General features: G+C 41.1%; 1 protein-coding gene across 1 annotated transcript in view; it reads left to right on the forward strand.

Moving 5' to 3' along the window:
• DCDC1 (doublecortin domain containing 1) overlaps positions 1-20,071 on the forward strand; it is a 574,603-nt gene that overhangs the window by 436,593 nt on the left and 117,939 nt on the right. Inside the window, 2 exon segments of the mRNA XM_061610560.1 lie at positions 7,300-7,423; positions 9,627-9,808. Coding sequence (XP_061466544.1) covers positions 7,300-7,423; positions 9,627-9,808 — 306 coding nt within the window.

Consider the following 20,071-nt stretch of genomic DNA (forward strand, 5'->3'; position numbering starts at 1 on the left):
CGCTATCCACCATTAAGGAATCCAGCAGCTTAAAATCAAGATGCATGTGTACAACCAGCTGTTATTGTTGTTGGGTCAATGCTGGTACTAGTGTGCCACTATTTATTTATTTATTTATTGCACTTGTATACCACCCCATAGCCAAAGCTCTCTGGGCGGTGGAGAACAGAGGCTCTCCCCTGAGGTTGCCCACCACTGCAGAATAGCACATAGTGCTGACCTGGCACCTTTGCTGGGAGAAATGAAGGATGGCTGTGGAAGCAATATAGGTGGGAGATTGTACAGAAACTTCTCTGGCCCTGCATACCTTCTTTGCCTTCTACCTCTTTAAATAGGAGGCAGACAGAAAAGAGGATAGCACTGCATTTGTTGGATATGAAGGGGGGGGTTAGTCTTTCTTTTGGGAGGGCACAGTGGGAATTAATCCTTTGGGGATTGATTGAAGAGGAGTTAATTGGAGTGTGATCTGAGAGGTAATGAATTGAGGTAAATTAATTCAAGGATAATCAATTTGTAATGCTCTGGATGGGAAATTAAATGGTTTTGTTTGTGAAATGGGCATTGCATTATGGCAGTAAATGTAATGTCAATGGAGTGGTTTGGTGTTTGGGGGGACTTGTATCCTCTGCCTTGTATCCAGTTTGTGGCTTAGGAAAAGTCACTTGTCTCCATCTGAACTGATACCCTGTTTGCAACCATGACTAGTCAAATGCCTCAAGGAAGCTTATAAGGCCATAAAGGCAAAGCATTCCTCTGATCTGGCATTTAGAGAGAGAGAGAAGAGAGAGAGAGAGAGAGAGAGAGAGAGAGAGAGAGAGAGAGAGAGAGAGAGAGAAGGGTGTGTTTGTGTGTGTGTTATGTGTAGTTGCACGATCAAGAGAAAGTGATGGCTCTAAGTGTGGTCATATCTCACACTTCGCTGTCACGTTGCCTGTCTCTAAAATCAGCTAATATTTTCTAGAAAGTCTTCTATCTGCTTCATTCTTTTATCACATAATGGAAACAAGACAACCTCAGACCAAGGTGGCTTTTTAAATCAGCCAATGTTTATGAAAAACCATGAACTGTGGTTCGTATACCACAATAAAGTGAGATTCTGTGAAAGTGAAACGAAATGGCAAAATCTGTCTCCCAGCTGTGCAGGAGGACAACAGGGGAAGGGTAGCAAGGGAGCCGAAGACAACTCAGGTTCATTCCAGCTCATTCAGATAGTGTTAAACCATGGTTTGACATTATGTGCAAGTGCAACCAATGTACTACTTGATCTTTAGTTTTTGGCATGGCTTCCTTTCCAGATTTCACCAGATTTCGACTGGACATCAGGAAAAACTTCCTAATTGTTAGAGCCATATGACAATGGAACCAGTTATCTAGAGAGGTAGCGGGCTCTCCGACACTGGAGGCATTCAAGAGGCAGCTGGACAGCCATCTGTTGGGAATGCTTTGGATTCCTGCATTGAGCAGGGGGTTGGATTCGATGGGCTTATAGGCCCCTTCCAACTCTACTATTCTATGATTCTTGAAGTAGCTACAATTTTACTGATTATGCCACAGTTGTAGTCAGAGGGTAGAAACATACTCACTGTTCTGCCAATTCCAGTCCATCTCCACTTCTCTCTTCTGAAAACTGGGGCACACAATGCTAGTCAAACCCTGCCCCTTTTCACTGTTAAGACTTGGTGAGAGCAGCTTGAGTGCATTTTTTTAAAGTTCAACTTTAAAGAGATTTTGCAATTGATCGGCAGATCAACCCAACTCCCCCTCCAGGTGTGGCTAATGGAAACACTTTGCCCTGGCAACTACTGTGTTCATAGCCTGAGAGTAGAAACACCCTCACTTTTGTGCTGGTTCCAATTAGGGTTGCCAGGTGTCCGGTTTTGGTCCAGAGACTATGGGTTTTTGGAGTGCTCTCCTGGTCTCTGGGTGAGTCAGCTTAATCTCCAGACTCTGCATTCATTTTTTTAAAAATTAAATTTCTAGGTGGTCTTGTTCATGAGATATACACCAAAACGTCAACCTCCCCCTTCAGTTAAATAAACTTGTAGCTGGCTGCTCTAATCCTGCCCTTTCAGGTTTGTAGCCAATAAGTGAAGTCGGGGTTGTGATTCACAAGGAAGTAAATAGAGACCTTTGCAAGTCAGAAAACTTGTTTTTTCCTGCTTTTCTGAAAATCTCATCAACTGAGTAAGTATATGGCTTTCAGTTTTTCTCTCTCTTGTGTGCAGGAGTCAAACAAGTTTAAATTTTCCTGGGCTGTTCAAGAGGGCACTCTTTTGAAAACCTTCCCAATATGAAGCTTTAATCCCATACTTGCTTTTCTGGGAGTAAAGCTGCAATGCTAATCCCACATACCCAGAGTAAACCACATTGAATTCAATAGGACTTACTTTTGAGTAGACATGGTTAGGAGTGTGCTGTAAATTAATGGGACTTTTGAGTGAACATAGCAAAGAATTGTGTTTGTGTAGTAAATCTTTCTCTCCCCCTCTGATCCTGTTTTTAAAGCAATTAGGCAGGGCTTTCATAGGTATTACTGATTTTATTATGTAGGAAACTAATACTGATTTTATTTTTTAAAAAAGTTCTGCAATGACCAACTGGTTTTGACAATAAACTATTATATGTGGTTTATGCATTTTTACATCTGTTATTTTATGGTTTATTTCTAGGTCACCTTTTGGCCAAAAAGGTCCCCAAGGCGGCTTACACACAAATAGAAAAACAAATACAAAATAAAAACAAATACAAATACAATTTACAAAAATTTAAACCAACAAAATCCTAACATTTGTAAAGAGCAATAACAACTAAAAACCAAAAGCATTCATCTCCCTGGCAAAGGACAATCCCCAGAAAAATGTCACTAAGAGCAGGGGTGAGGGGGTAAAGCAGGTGGAAGAGCTTGCCCCTTGATGGTCCCAGCACAGTCTCACCCGTGCAACAGTCATCTCCAGTGTGTGTGTGTGTGTGGTCTCTTTCCAACAACCCTGTGAGGTAGGATTCCAGTCTGGAAACCAAGGCAGTTCACAATAAGAAATAAATCCATTTAAAATCCAATAGCCATAAAAAGAAGTATAAACAATTGCAAAACAGCTTAAAGTGGCATGATTCAGAATTTTGGGTTGAGTGAATGAAGTTTCTTATCACTTGAGGTTGCAGTTCTGTGCATTCTTCCCTGTTTGAGCAAGTCCCACTGAATATTTTGGAACCTTCTTCTGAGTAAACAAACATAGAATTGCACTATAAATATCTTTACAGGTTGTGTAAATAATAAACATGTTTGATAGTCATGCTTATATAAATATTTCTTCATACTATGTCCTGATAAATATCTGATTTCACACTATGGTTGTACAGTATTACTTCCTCTACATTTTCAGTGTGCCCTTCTTCTTTGGGTATTCATGGTTCCCCTCTGTTTTCATCCTGAGGGACAGATTAGGCTGAGAGATTGTGAGCAGCCGATGGTCACCCAGTAAACTTTAGAGCTCATTTCCATTTTAAAAAAATAATTAAAATGATTTACATGCAGGCAAAGTTTATTAAGTAGATCCACACAATATGTTTAAAGCACCTGTTTGCATGCAAAGGTCCAAAATTCAATTTCTGGAAAAGACTATTACCTAGAATCCTGGAGAGCCAATGCTAGTCCATGTCATCAGTACTCAGCTAGATGGCACCAAACGGCCTGAGTTGGGCAGATTCCTTTGTTTCTAAAAATGGAAAGAGATGCAAGAGCCACAGTGACTCTAAAATTTATTTATATATTTTAATTACAACATTTATATACCACTTTATTGTAAAAAATCGCAAAGGAGTTTACAGAAAGAATTAAAACAATAAAATTATTGGCAAAAACAGTTAAAGACAGGCATTTAAAATATTCAAAATAATAAAAACCAACAATGAATTAAAAATAGATTAAGACATAATAGCTTCTACATATCTGGGTAGGCGTGCTTAAACAAAAATGTTTTTAGCAGGTGCCAAAAAGAGTACAATGAAGGCACCTCCTAATGTCAATAGGCAGGGAGTTCCAAAGCATAGGTGCTGACACACTAAAGGACTGATTTCTTACAAGAGTGGATTTCAGAGCAGAGGTATTATGTGCTGATAGGGTCTCTCTCAGGTCAGCATCATGCTACAGCATTCTGCACTAACTGCAGCCCCCGGGTCAGGTTGTGCTGCATAGGGATTTCTGTGGCTTTGGTTAACTGACTGCTAGGATTTTTTTAGTTTTGATTTTTCATTAGGAATGCTGACTGGTCTGGGATGTTGAGTTTTGTGCCTTACTCATAGGAATCTTGTTTTGGTTGGTATGGTATTGCATTTAGGAAATCATCACTATCTTTTCTTTTTCTATTTCTATTTGCATTTCATTTACCTTTATGCTCACTCCATTTCATCCATAAAAGTAATAACAGTGGTTCCATGTGCTCCGCTCATCCCCCTTAAACCCACTGATGATTCACCTTCTTGTTAGCATCATAGTTTGTTTCTTGCGCAATAGTGGTAAAAGAGAATTGACATACTGGGCAACGTGGCTGCAATAGTTGTTGTTCCCAAGCTGCTGCCTATGAAGGTAGACCAAACCATGTGTGTTTTCTCTCTGTCAATTATTATTCACTGGAATTGGATTGGCTGTCAAAGTGGGTTTATAGCAGCCCACAGGAGAGACAGAAAAGAGTAGAGAATCATCTTACTCTTACTCATTTCTCAAACCTCTTTCTGAAGTGAAGGGTCAAATCTGTAAAGAAGTTTGGAGCTGCCATGTTAAAAAGAAGGAGCAAGGCATTCCAGGCAGGGGGTTGCCAACCCTACTTGGATATGGATATATTTGCAGAAGATCCCTGGTCAAGCTTTACCAACAACACAATCCAAACCATATCTACTGAGAATAAGTTCTATTGAGTTCTATGGGACTTAGTCCCTTAGTAAGTGTGTTTAGAATTGCAGCTCTTCGGGGGCATCCATCTTTACTCCCGAGTGCTCCCATCTAACATCTTCACAACACTAGGCTCCTTTCTTCCTACAGTGGCCTTCTGGTGACTGGCCTGGCCTGAGGCCACTCAAAACCTTCTTGTCAGAAGCAAGTAGGCTAGATTAAATATTCCCTACCCAGGCTCCATCTTTTAGCTAAGATTTCTATCTTAATTTTCAATCAGAAAAATGTTTTTATTTTAATTATATGCACCGAACAACTGTGGTTGATGCTTAATGTGTAATGCTTAATGACATCTCTTGGGCCCGCTCCATGATATCACTAGGGCCTGCCCCCAAAATCTCAGAGTTTGGGATGCTTCTGACTTGGCAGTCCTAGTTCCAGTGTGTCTCCTCATCTCTTTTCTGAAAATGGGGGCACATGACTCTAGTCAAACTCCAGCCTTTTTTACTCTAAAACCTGGTCAGATCAGTGTGTGTTTTTTAAAAATTCATCTCCAGGCAGATTTCACAACTGATTGGTAGATCAACCCGTTTGCCTTCCTGGTATGGCCAATGGAAATGGTTTGCTCCAGGCTCAGGCAAAGACAATGACTGGCCCAACACTTTAATGTGGGCGGTCCTGAAAGATCTGAAGTCAGCAGTGGGAAAGGGAGGTGTGGCCAGCAGAGGACAGAGTCACTTCAAAGTGTAGCAAGAAAGACCATTCTGGCTGCTTTAGAAGCAGCTAGTGTGCCCACAGCCTGAATTATGTTAGGTTGATTTGTGATGGTCTGAATTGTGTTACTTTGTGACTGGAGAGTTGCAAACACAACAGTGGTACCTTTTAGAGTCACAGAGCATTTTCTGTGGGCTCTGCCTTCTGGCTTGCCAGATTCTGCTGGTCAGCTTGGCTTGGCAGGGTAAGTGAAAAGTAATCCCTACTTTTTGGAGGATTTAGCCACGATTACAAGATCTAATAAGATTCATCAGTCTACGAGTCAGTGAATTCTAGTCAATTAAATATTTTGTGTTCTGTGAAAAATTGCTCCAGATTATCCTTTTTATTGTGTACTAAAACCAAGGTTTCCTGGCTTAATTATAGTGCACATTGAAATCTGACAACATCAAATCTGTGCTTAGCTGAACACACACACACCCCTGCCCCACTGAGAAGAAAATTCTCAGAAGATACGTGTTTTGCTGTACCATGTTTAGTGTTCTTAAGTTTTTGCGTTGTGCATATCTTTGAAAAGCAAGATGTATATAAAAAGTTCCTTCATGGATCACATCAAAGGTCAATCTAATCCAGGATCCTGTTCCCACAGTGTCCAACAAAATGCTGTCAGGAACCCCACAAGCAGGACATGAAGGCAATGCCTCTGAACCTGGTTGTTCCTTGTAACCAACATGACTAATAATCATTGATCGACTTATCCTCCATTAATTTGTCTAATGCCTTTAAAAGCTATTTAGGCTGTAATTCTATACACACTCATAAGTTCCACTTATGAGTAGGCCCATATAGGATTGCACTGTTAGATTGCAATCCTATGCTCATCTGCATGGGAATAAGTACCACAGAACTCAGTAGGACTTGCTTCTCTGCGTAAACATATGTAAGATTGCGCTCTTAAGTGGCTACCACCATGGCTATTGAAAACAAATTCCATAAATTAAGTATGTGTTGTGAATGAAGGTATAAAGCACCATTCATTTTAAACCATAGCTGTAAATAATTGTATACATTGTATTTAAATCATCCTACAGGTATTTTTAAATGTAACATATATGCATGCATAATCAGGATTAAGGAATTGGGATGGGGGTCTCAAGTTTTTTGTTTTTTTAAGAAATTCCTTAGAACTCTAATTGCTCAACTCTATGCCTGTTTATTTTGAAGCAAGTCCCACTGATTTGAGGATAGGATTTACTGTTACAAAATGGTGCATAGGACTGAGACAACATCGTCCTTGTATTCATTAACCCATAGCTGAAAAAAACTGATATTTCCTGGATTACAGAAAGCTCTAATCTATCTGTGTGATCAACCAATATTAGTAATGAAAGAGTACAGAAAAACAATCAAATCAGTCTCCATTTAAATGAAATTAACAAAGCAGGAATAACAAAGATGAAAGCCAACATGGGGGGGGTAGGGGGGAACAGCAGACAAGCACAAGAATGTGAGTGTGTGTATGTAATATTTCAGACTCAGACATGGATATTATGCCATCAACTTGGGAATGTCCTAGCTGTAAAAGAAACCAATCAAGGGAAGTACAATTTAGCTATTCCCTGTCAGAAATGTATTCTTATTAAAAAAAAAGACCATTGGTAATACTTCAGATAAGAAAATAGACTTTTTTCCCTTTTCAGATGGGCTATTAAACATGAAGGAACAAGTAAGCCTGGCCAGTGGAAACAGTCTAAAGTGGACAATCCTTTATGGAATAAGTTGACGTATATGTGGCCTGTGCTTTCAAATGGAGAACTAAACCAGGTAATTTGATAAGCAAACACACATACAGATCGCATACAGAGAGAGAGAGAGATCTATAAATATCTACTCAAGTACATTTAAAATATGTCTGTATGCTTACGCACATTTAACATGTATACTCACAGATGCAGACGGATTTTGTGAATAACATTTGCTATGTTAATTGCATGTTAGAAATGATGTCTATAATTACCAAGACCACAATCCAGAGAGTTTTCACTCAGCATGCCCAATGCTTTTGCCTACCCATGGGGGCTTTCGACCTTATTTCCTTGAGTAGTAGCCTGTGTATCGCATTGCAAGCTGCCTAGGAAATTCCCATTGCTTTTGAAAGTGTCTTGCAATGCAGTGTAGCGAGCTGCTATATAAGGTTAATTCAACCTGCTTCTTGGGGGATGGGGAGGAATCCAGATTTCAATGTATTTTCAGAAATACTTTTTCATCAGCTCTGCAGTAATTGCCATTGATCTAATTTGATTATATTATTCCACACAGCTCACCCTCTTCTTTTTTTCCACCAACCTCTTATGTTTCTCATTGCCAAGAATACATAACTGTTGGGCGCAACTCTTTACATTAAAATAACTCCAGCTGAGGCGAAGTGTCATTTTGTCAACTTCTCTTACTTAGTACTGTATGTCAGAAAACCAGCTCTAAAACATTACTTTTGCTACTAATCTGTTGTGTATATTCATGATCTCATGAAAATGCTTATGCTCAGCATGTGCACAGTGTTGTTTTTTGCTCTCAGCTACATCTTTAGTTGACTTATCTTCCTGAGCAAATTTGAACATACAAATAATATTCCCTTCTAAATATTAAGGGTTCAGTGGGAATAGGATTTTCTAACAAAGCCAATGCAATGGACAGACCAGTCCAAATTATAGGGATTGCAAGGGTGTAGCCGTTGTCTGTGTGGGGTGTGGATAGTGTGGCTGGGCAGCCTCTCTGCAGCCCTGCCTCTCCCACCTCCTTTTGGGGGGACGGTAACACTGGGCAGATCATCAACTGGTGTAAGTTCACATTACTGCTTTGTAGGTAGATGGATATCTACCAGTGTGGACTTCCCTCCACCAGGGGAGCAGGATGCACTGGTATACTAGCCCCCTCCAGCCCAGCAGATTTGGGGTTTGGATTGCACCTTAAGACTATTTAGAGGGAAGATTTTCCTTCAGTGTCCCATAAAATGATTCTCTCAGCTCCATCTGCTCCTGCAAACGCCCTGATCCCCTGTAAAAAAAAAAAACTTTAAAAAAGGGTTAAAAACATTATTTAAAAAACATATGAAGCAATTCTAACACAGACGCAGACTGGGATAGGTCTCAACCTAAAAGGCTTGTTGAAAGAGGAAATATACGTGGTGGCAGTGGCTGCAGCCTGGGTGGGTGGCTGTGTGGGAGGTCAATGGTGGCAGCATCAGCCTGGATGTGCAGATGGGAGGCCACTGCCAGTGATACCAGCAGCTCAACAGCCAAGGCAAGTGGATTGGGTTGATTTGGGGAGTGTCGGTGCCTAGGGGGAGCGGGAGGTGGCAAGCAAGCAAACAGGTGGGCAGCTTGGTGGTAGCACCAGCCTGGGAGTGTGGGCGGGAGGCCAGTGGCAGCACAACAGTCGAGGCAAGTGGGTTGGGATGGGGAGTGTGGGTGCCCGGGCGGCAGCAGTGGCTACGATGAGGTGGAGGTTCATGAGTACCTGTGTGTGTTTGTTTGTGTGTTTGGGAGTGCCTGGGGGTGTTTGGGGGTGCCAGGGGGATGTGTGTTGGTTTGGAGCTGCCTGGGCTGTGTGTCCCTGCATGCACTTGTGTGTGTGCACATGTGAGAGCGAGTCCCTGTGTGTGTTCGGGGGTGCCTTGTGTGTATGTGTGTGATTGGGGGTGCAGACTGGTGAGCGAAGTGAGCAGGGGGCTCTGCCCCCCCCAGTGTTGTAATATTATTGTAATTCTAAATTTCTGTGTCTACTGTCCTAAAACTTATTTTTGAATGAATAGCAGCTTATACATTTTTAAAATAACAATAAGAATAAACAGAAGCTTCCAGCACACCATTGTTCTTATAGTCTCTGTCCCCACCCCCAGCTCTGCAATATTGAATTGTCGAAGGGATTACTGAAGTGTGTGCGAAGCTCTTTGATATCTCATAACTGTTATATGTTATTGTAGTGGTTATAAGCGGAATAAACATTTCATTGATTAATTGATTAAAAGGCTTTCGACTGGCCCATTGAAGGATTGCTGATTCCAAACAGCCCTCCCTTAAAGAAACCTGCTGGTAAGAAGTCAGACAGCTACATCCCTGTGAGACTGAGAGTTTTGAAAAATGGAGAACCAGATAAAAACAAAGCCATCTTTGTTCTTGGACCTGATTGTACAACTGTGACTAAAAAACAGTAAGAAAATGACATTTAATTTTCATAATCTAATAAAAAGCAGTAACATTTTATGTAATCATTTTCATATATGCATCTTCATTTCCAAATCTATTGTTGCTTTCAACTTTACATTTGAAAAGCTGCCAGTCTCAATGCTCCCCCCCCCCCAAAAAAAAATTAGTCTGTAGTGTACTAACTTCAGACCGAGCCCTCTGCGATCACATTTCAGAGTGTATGGCTGGCCATGCTCACATGGAGGCATCAGTGATATGAACTGATACCTCCATGTGGAGACTGGATACAAGGCCCTCATGATTTGCATAATAATTCTGGGACTTTTTTGAGCAACTGCAGTTGTGCCGATTATGGAAGCTCTGTGTCCACTACAACTAACATCTCCATGTTATCACAACATAAGCTTGCCCCTGGATCTTATGGATGAGTGCATAGGGCCCACCTACCTACTTCTTGGAGATGCTATGAAATTGTCATATAATAGCATTGGCAGGAATACTGAAGAAACATGTCTGTTGTTACCCTGATCCAGTGAAGGAGATCTATGTGGGGAATTGGAATCTTACGTGTTACTCATACCTTGCTGGATATGAATCCATATGAGCAACAGGGTGCTGAATACATAGATCATACTGGATTAAGAACAGTGTGTGCACCACCCAACTGATGAGGATTAGATGTGTACTAAGTAATGTGATCCTTGTACCTTTCAGTAGATCTTACAAAGCTAATATGGTAATGTGCATCCCCATCCACTACATTGGGTCAGTACTTGAGGTTATTTCCTTGCACATTACTACTTGTGCATATGACTTTGCTGCATGCAGTTATTCCTAAATTAATTACGTTGTCAATCTACAATCCTGAATTTATGTCATCATACTGTTAATTTATCATTTCTCGATTTAATGCTAACAGAGATAGACTGCTAGGTATCATCAAGATGAGGCTTTGGCCCTGTTCACGCGTTACAGTCAACGAGTGTACAGTCTATTATATACACATTTGCTGCCAGGGAAAGAAAATGGCTTCAATGACACTTATTAAATGCGCCATTGAAGCAATTCCCTTTTACTGGCAACAAGGCAAGGCATGCTGGGTCTGTTATACTTCCTGAAACTGTTTCCTGTCAAGGGGTGCATTCATAGAAAGAGTTTTGGCAGAAACGGGAATGTAGTTTTACTCTTTTCATTTTTCCTGCAGATTCTTAAGTTTTTAAAATCAAAACACAAACTTTTAAAAAGAAAATACTAACCTGTAACTATCATAATTATAGTTATTAAAATATTGCATTTTTCATTGCCTGTTATGTATGGGTTTTGATGTAGGCTTTCATGGAACAATCCTATACATGTCTATGCAGTCCTATAGAGATCAATAGGGCGTACTCATAGATAAATCTGTGAAAGTGCAGACCTAAATATATTGAATATATATGAAAATATTTTGAGGAGGAGGGGGCTGCAACAAAAACAAGCTGCTTAAAAGATTATGAACTGAAACTATTCTTCCAGCATGGTACACCTGATTCTTTCTTGAGGATATCATGCGTTTTAATACACAAAACTACACTCAAAATATATATGTGGGGGAAATTATTTATCAGTTGGGCTTTCCAGCCTATTGCTCCCACTGTAACATACTCTGTCCCCTGGAAAGCCTTTCCTGGTATTTGGGAAACAGGAAAGCTCTGGGCTGTGGTTTTTCAATAGAAATGTTTGTAGCTCAGTATCAAAAAGTGATCATCAGTATCTTTTTTTTATGATCTATGTCAATGGTTCCCAACCTTTATGAGAACGGGACCCCCTTTATAAGCTCAAAGTTTTTTGTGACTTCCTCCCTCCAGGAAGGCAGCTTGGCTGCCAGGAAGAAAGGGGGAAAGCAGCCTTTCCTTGCAGCCTTACTTCTTTTTGTTTCACAAAAAGCCCTTTTGTTCTGAGTAAGGGCGTCATCAGCAGTGGTAGTGTGAGGAGACGGCAGTCAGTGGTAGTAATTTCCTCTTCTTTCTGGTAGCTCCACCTCAGCCTCCTTTGGTGTCTGCCATGTATTTTAGAGGCAGATGCCTGCCTTTGGTGCACCTGAAAGATGCTCTAGCACTTCCGTAAAACTCCTCCCTTCTCATTTGGAGCAAGGGGGAGGTGTCATCTGCAGCGGCAGTGGGGAGCAGACAGTGTCCAGGGAGTGAAGACTTTTTAAAAATAATAATAATTAATTAATTTACTGTTCGCAGCCCCTTCCGGATTACTTCACACACCCCAGGTTGGGAACCACTGATCTAAGTCATAATATTTAGCTTTTGGATCACACTTTAAATGCAGGGTGGGCAGAACGTAGATCAAAATGTATTGGTGTATCTCAGGATGACTCACAGAAGATCAGTGAGGATTTCAGACTCCTGTTTCACAATGAAAACAAGAAAATGACCACACCACCATTATACTGCTGAAATGAAGAAAGTGGGGGGTAATCTGAGTGGATTTCTGTGTGGAAATACTGTGAGCTCAGTTCAATTTTGGAACTTCAAACAAATTCCTGGGCTAAGAATTATTTAACTCTTAAGTGCATATATTTTGTGGCTTGCTCTGGTTGGTGGATCTTGGGTTTTTGTAATAATAATAATAATAAAAAATCAATACCAAAAACCTGAAGTCTAACCATCCTGATCTAGAGTATTAGATCCTGATCTAGTCTAACCATGAAGTCTAACCATCCGAACCATAGAGTATTTGCCACCCTGGGCTCCTGCTGGAAGGGCAGGATATAAATCAAATAATAAATAAATAATCAAAACATTACAAGCCTACAAGGCAGGTTTGTGTTACCATAAAACCATGTGATGCAGCTACTTCTGACAACAGTTTCTAGTGTTTGACCATCAGGTGTGTCTAATTTTGATGCATGACACTTGACATAGAAAAGAGCTGCAGAGAGATGAGCAAATCCACAATTTTTTTCTTCTCAATTTCTGGATACACAGTAGAAAGGTGACATTGCTTTTTTGAGAATACCTTCTTTGGCAATGTTTTGAAGAGTCTTACCTCTGCTATTGTAGTTTCATTCTTGCAAGCACTGCTTTGAACCATGCTACAACAACCCTGCAAGGTAGGTCTGTGCCCATACAATGATTTAGTGCAGGGATGGCCAAAAGATAGACTGTAATCTATTGGTAGATCCCTGGGAGATTTGTAGTTAATTGGCAAGTGCTTCTGGCTTTCAGTTGTTTAACAATAGCAACAAAAGGACACACATCCGTTTGGAAATTTGACAACTGACATTAAGAATACTTGTGGAAAGTAGGAATAGATCTGTGTGTGGAAAGACTGTGAGCTCATCTCAGTTCTGATAACCCTGTGCTCAGCAGCTTCTCAGACACCATGTTCTTTCATACTAGACGTATGTTGTTTGCAGCTGGCTGCAGTTGGTGGTTCTTGAGGTTCTAGTAAAACGCAGGGTGGATCCCTGACTCTGCAATAGCAGTGCTCTCTCAGTAATGGCAACATTGCCACTCACTGAATGAGACAAGGTGCCTGCAAGTTCAGGGCTGGTGGCACCACCACCCTGTAGCACGTGGGCACACACCTGCAAGCTTGTGCTGCATTCCACCTTGCCATCTCTGTGCCACTGCCATTCTCCCTCCCCCCCCCGTATCACTGCTGACCTATGTCATCAAATTATTGGAAGAGTCTTAGCTACATTTCTTTCTTGACCTTTAGGAGGAAATAGAAAGCACAGAACAGAATTTACCTTACCATTGATTTCAATAGGTTTTAAAAGACCAAGGAAGAGAAGTATAGTGGGTAATTTATATTGGATTTATAGAGGTACTGTAGTGTACAAGTTCTGCAAAAGCCAGTGTGGTGTAGTGATAAGAGTACTGGGCTAGGGCCTGGGAGACCTGGATTCAAACCCTCATTCAGCCATGAAACTCACTGGGTGACTTCTGGGCTAGCCACCTTCTCAGCCTAAACTACCTCATAGGGCTATTCTGAGGATATATTTGAGAGGTGCAGGACTACGTATGCCACACTGAGCTCTTTGCAAGAAATGCCTTATTTAATGCCTTATTTCCTTTACGTCTCAAAATAAGATTAAGGCTACAATCCTTTGCACAATTACTTGAGAGTAAGCTCAATTGAACTGTGAAAGTTACTTTCGATAAACCTGCTTGGGATTATGTTGTTAAGATACAAGGGATAGCTATTACCCAAAATTTCTATTATCTATTGATAACTATCATTTCTGAGCAATGTGTTACCTAGCCATTAAGTTATTTTATTATTGCAGTTGTGATAGCAGCTATTATTCATTACCTGCACAGGGGGGTTGGAGCAAGTTTTGGAATCTATTTGGGGCACTATCCTGAATAGTAGGTGTACTACTCGTAACAAGCAACAATAAGAGTCACATGATGACACATTGAACATTTGACAGACATTATAAATTTTATAATATTTATTGATAAATCACCTAGTATTTAAAGGAAAGGATTGAATTTAGAAGTTAAAGGCTGTAATTCTATATTAACATTCACTTCAGGAGTAAGCCCCATTAAACTCAGTGGAACTTACTTCTGAGTAAACATGGCTAGGACTGGACTGGACTGTGAGCAGACACAGAGGCAAACTCCCCTCCCTTTCTCTGCCCCCCCAACTGTTTCCTTTAAGGGGCTGGAATCCTAATGCTTCTTACCTGGGAGTAAGTCCCACCAAACTGAATGGAATTTACTTTAGAGTAGGTATGGGGTTAGGATTGTACTTTAACAATGTAAACAGTCCTTACTTCTCTGACAGAACACTTGCTTTTTTTAGGCAATCCTAACTCCACTTACCTGTGAGTAAGCCCCATTGAACTAAGTGAGACTTACTTCTGAGTAGACATTTTTAGAATTACAGTGCGAGCCCTCAGAATCCCCCTTCTCTCTCTTCGCTAACTTTCTGATTGCTCCTTCCTTCTCCCCTTCTCTCAAAATAGCAGTTTCCACTTGTCTGAGCCCACAAGAGGCTTAAACTCCATTTAAGTTTGTAAAACAAACTTATTTTTTAAACCTAGCTCTAGCTTCCTGACAAGTCTCTCTCACATTTTTAGTCACTCCATTTACCTGGGAATAAGCCCCATTGAACTCAGTGGGATTTACTTCTGAGTAGACATTTTTTTCCTCCTTTCTTCCCTTGAACTCATTGCTCACACACAGAAGCTCTGCTCCATTTACCTGGGAGTAAGCCCCACTGAACTCAGTGGAATTTACTTCTGAGTAGACATTTTTTCCTCCTTTCTTCCTTTAAGCTCATTGCTCACACAGAAGCTCCGCTCCATTTACCTGGGAGTAAGTCCCACTGAACTCAGTGGGATTTACTTCTGAGTAGACATTTTTAAAATTCAAATGTGAATCCTGCAAAGCTCTCTCCTCTCCATTTTTTCCCTCTGTCCTTTCCTCAAACTCACTCATTGCCAGCACACAGAAGCACTGCACTCAGTGGGACTTACTTCTGAGTAGACTTTTAAAAATGGCAGTGAGTCCTTCAAAGCCCCCCCCCAGGGGGGTTTGCCTGTTTCCTTTCCTCAAGCTCATTCGTTGCTTCAGGCTGGTCTCCCTTCCCTTCCCTTGTCTCCATTTTAGCTTTATTCTTCTTTCCCGCTCCGTGGCTCCAGCAACTGACGTTTCCTTGAGCCCATTTCTGATTGGCTGCTGCTGCTGCTAGAACAAAGGCTCAGGCTGTCCCCGGGGAGAAAAACTTTTTTCAGGATACCTGTACACGTGGTGATTTTTGAAATCACCATGTGTAGACTCTTTCTCAAGAGCAGCTGTACCCAGGTACAGGGGGCTTCTACCTGGGTACAGAGTAACGTGTGAATACCCCCTTTGTGTTTGTCCAATAACTGGAAGGGTAGGTAAAGGTAAAATACTTTATTGTTTACAGCCATAGGCCATCACAATCCGGGAATAAAAAAACATGAGCATGGGTAATTCGCAAGTAAGGCACATATAACAAAATCGCAAAAATTATACATAGAATTCACACTACCCGTTACTCCAGTGCATGGGGTGAACCTAGCCCTATGACAAATCCCTGCCAACTGTTTAGTAACGAGACATCCGGCTGTGCCGCGTAGTCTTGTCCTTTAAAACTAACTAACATTTTTAAAACTGTTGGACACTTCAAGGAAGTATTATTGACCACCGTTACGAAAGGGTCATAATGGAGAGTATGAGGAGTGAACTGGGAGGTTGCATTTTTGTCCGGGGGACTACAGGTAGGGACAGATTAAACAAAATTATGCTGGTTTGTGCAGTTTAGCACATTTGGCCCGTATCTTGTCCGCGGCTGATGCAAAGTTGGCGACCCTGGATGTTGTATAAATATCCGTGCCAGCCAAGAGGATGGCAATCTGTTCTGGAATGGCCCTATCCACCATGGGGGAAATTATAGGTGATATAGTTTTCGATCTCAAGTCCGCATAAAGGGGACATCTCAAGAGGTAATGGGCCAGGTCTTCGACCTCCCCCATCTGACATATACAAACTGGTGCGTGATAGGGGGTATTGGCGTAGCTGAAGAAAGTGGCCATTGTGTGTAATCGAAGGGCCATGAATGATCTCCTCAAGGAGGGTATTGTTAAGAATGAGAGATATGGTTCCATGATAAAGGTGGTTTTATACCAGGGATACCATATTGAAAAGGTTGATTGAGAGGCTGAGTACAAGGACCATCTTTGCGCGTAGAAATAGATCCTACCTTTAAATAGTTTAATGGCTTTTGCAGAGACAGACTTGGGTAGAATGGAGAGAGAGATCCCATATGCAGCCAGTTTATGTTTGGTTTGGTGGAGCCAAGGGAACTGATGTGGTGATTGCATCTGTTCCAAGAGACACTTCTTGGGAAGAGAGGAATCATCCATTCCGGACAACCGCAGCCAATAAGAGCCCATGGCAGCATGTACCAGTGATTCTAGTGGCTGAGAGCCCGTCTCGAGTCTTAACAGAGCGGCTGGAGTACCACGCGGGGTGGCCAGAATAAACCTGAGAAAGGCAGTCTGAACTTTCTCAAGGGCTAAGGTGTTACAGTAGCCCCAAATTTCCGCTCTGTAGAGGAGTTGAGGTACTAGTTTCCTTTGGAAAATTTCCAGAGCTGGGGGAACAAGGTGTCCGCCTTTGCAAGTGAAGAAACGGTTAAGCTGATAAACCGAATGTAGGGTTTTCAATTTAACCGATTCCAAGTGGGATTTCCATGATAAATTTGAGGCAAAGTTAAGGCCCAGGTATCGGTTATTTTGTTGCTGGAGAATGGTTCTGCCATTCAGTCTCCAAATATGTTTGGTGCATTTCTTCCCAAACACTACCACTTTGGTCTTGTTGAAATTGATACGAAGGCCTTCCTTTGCACAGTATGAACCTAGGCTGTGTAGGAGTCTCCTCATTCCTACCTGTGTTGTAGAAATAATGGCCAGGTCATCTGCATAGAGTAGAACTGTGAGTTTATCTGATTGAATTGATGGAGGAAAGTATTTAAGGCCCGAAAGTCCCCTTACTATATTGTTTATGTAATAATTGAAGAGGAAGGGTGCGAGAACGCAACCCTGGCGGACCCCACGGTGGGTGGTGATCAGCTCGGAGAGACGGCCATTGGCCCCTAATCTCACCCTGAGTGATGTGTTGGAGTGTAAAATTTGGAGGAGAAGGAGTAAATGCTTATCGATATTGGTATCTCCAAGTTTCTGCCAAAGTCGATCTCTATCTGCCGTGTCAAAAGCTGATGTGAAGTCTACAAATGTGATAAAAAGTTCTTTGTAGAATGCATATTTCTGGATTAAATGCAGCAGTACGAAGCATTGATCTATTGTGGATTTGCCTTTAACAAATCCAGCCTGCTCCTTAACAATTATGCCATTCTCACTGGCCCATCTATCCAATTTCGGTAGCAGATATTTCGAGTATAGTTTGGATACAATGTCCAGCAATGAAATGGGTCTGAAGTTTTTTGGATCAGACTTGGCTCCACTCTTGTAAAGCAGAATAACTATGCTTGTTCCCCAACCCTTTGGAACTTGGCCAGAAGCATTTATATGAGAAAACACTTTGGCTAATACAGGAGCCCACCATTCAGAGTTGGACTTGAAAAGCTCTGAGGGGAGCATATCTTCGCCTGGTGCCTTATTATGCGGAAGCGATTGAATCAGAGAGGCTACCTCCTCTTTTGAGACCGGGCTCCACACAGGGCAGAGTTGTAGGGTTCCAATAAGGTCTAGAAGGGTGATGTCACACCAAGTATAGATGTCTCTGTTCAGAAATGGGCATTATTCTCAACTTGACTACTCCATGTATTTCTTAGAAAATCTTTTGGGTATTGAAAACTCTGAAGAATATGCACCTGCTACCTAGAACAAAAAGCTACAGAAATTTAGTTTGACCTGCTGCTATCAGCTTATTTTAGAAATGGGTGGGTATTAACTAGGGTTGTCAGGTGTTTGGTTTTTGCCCGGAGACTCCAGATTTTTGGGATCCTCTCCAGGTAAATCACCTTAATCTCCGGACTCTCAGCTTTCATTTTTTAAAAGAATTAAGTTTCTAGGTGGTCTGGTTCATGAGATATACACCTAAAAGTCAGCAGCCACCCCATCTGTCTTCTGTGAAATGGTCTCTTAGCTGGCTGCTCTAACCCTGCACTTTCAGGTTTGTAGCCAATAAGTGAAATCAGGGTTGTGATTAACAAGGGATTTCTTTGCCTCCAGGCAAGTACCTAGACCCCATTGCAAAGGCAGAAACTGTTGTTTTTTCCCTATTTATCTGAAAATCTCATAACCTGAATAAGTATATAGCTTTCAGCAGTACCAAAAGTTGTTTTTTCTCTTGTGTGCAGGAGTCAAACAAGTTTAAATTTTCCTGGGCTGTTGAAGATGGCAGTGTTTTGAAAACCTTCCCAATATGAAGCTTTAATCCCATACTTGCTTTTCTGGGAGTAAAGCTGCAATGCTAATCCCACATACCCAGAGTAAACCACATTGAATTCAATAGGACTTACTTTTGAGTAGACATGGTTAGGATTGTGCTGTAAATTGATGGGATGTTTGAGTGACATAGCAAAGAATTGTGTTTGTGTTGTAAATCTTTCTCTCCTCCTCCAATCCTAATTAGGCAGGATTTGCATAGGTCTAACTGCTTTTATAATGTAGGAAACCAATATTTATTTTATTTTTTTTAAAAAAATGTTCTGGAATGACCAACTGGTTTTGACAATAACCTAATATATGGGGTCTATGTATTTTTACATCTGTTATGTTATGGTTTATTTCTAGGCCACCTTATGGCCCAAAAGGCCCCCAAGGCGACTTACACACAAATAGAAAAGCACAAATACAAAACACACAAAAAAATACAATTTACAAAAATTCAAGCCAACAAAATCTTAACATTTCTAAAAAGCAACAACAGCTATAAACCAAAAGCTAAAAGCAAAAGTCATCTTCCTGGTAAAGGACAATCCCCAGAAAATGTCACTAAGGGCAGGGGTGAGGGGGTAAAGCAGGTGGAAAAGCTTGCCCCTTGATGGTCCCAGCACAATCTCACCTCACAGCAGTCATCTCCAGTGTGTGCAGTCTACATCTCCAGTGTGTGCATGTATATGGAGTCTTCCCAACAACCCTTTGAGGTAGGGTTGGTGATTGGAAACCAAGGCAGCTCACAGTAAGAAATAAATCCATTTAAAATCCAATATCCATAAAACAAGTATAAACAATTGCAAAACAGCTTAAAGTGGCATGATTCAGAATTTTGGGTTGGATGAGTGAAATTCCTTATCTCTTGAGGCTGCAGTTCTCTGCATGCTTCCATGTTTGAGTACGCCCCATTGACTACATTGGGACTTGCTTCTGAATACATTGGGACTCCCTTCATAGGATTGCACTACGTATATCTTTACAGGTTGTGTAAATAATAAACATCTTTGACAGTCATGTTTATATAAATATTTCTTTATACTACGTCCCAATAAATATATTTCACACTATGGTTGTACACTATTATTTCCTCTACATTTTCAGTGTGCCCTTCTTCCTTGGGGTGTTCATGGCTCCCCTTTGTTGTTTTCATCCTGAGGGGCAGATTAGGGTGAGAGATGGTGAGTAGCCCATGGTAAACTTTATAACTCATTTCCATTTAAAAAAATTAATTAAAATGATTTACATGCAGGCAAAGTTTATTAAGTAGATCCACACAATACACTTAAAGCACATCCACCTCACATTTCAAGTGCATGACTTCCCCTGAAGAAT

Source organism: Rhineura floridana, chromosome 2 (genome assembly GCF_030035675.1).
Source record: "Rhineura floridana isolate rRhiFlo1 chromosome 2, rRhiFlo1.hap2, whole genome shotgun sequence".
In the NCBI taxonomy this organism is placed as follows: Eukaryota; Metazoa; Chordata; class Lepidosauria; order Squamata; family Rhineuridae; genus Rhineura; species Rhineura floridana.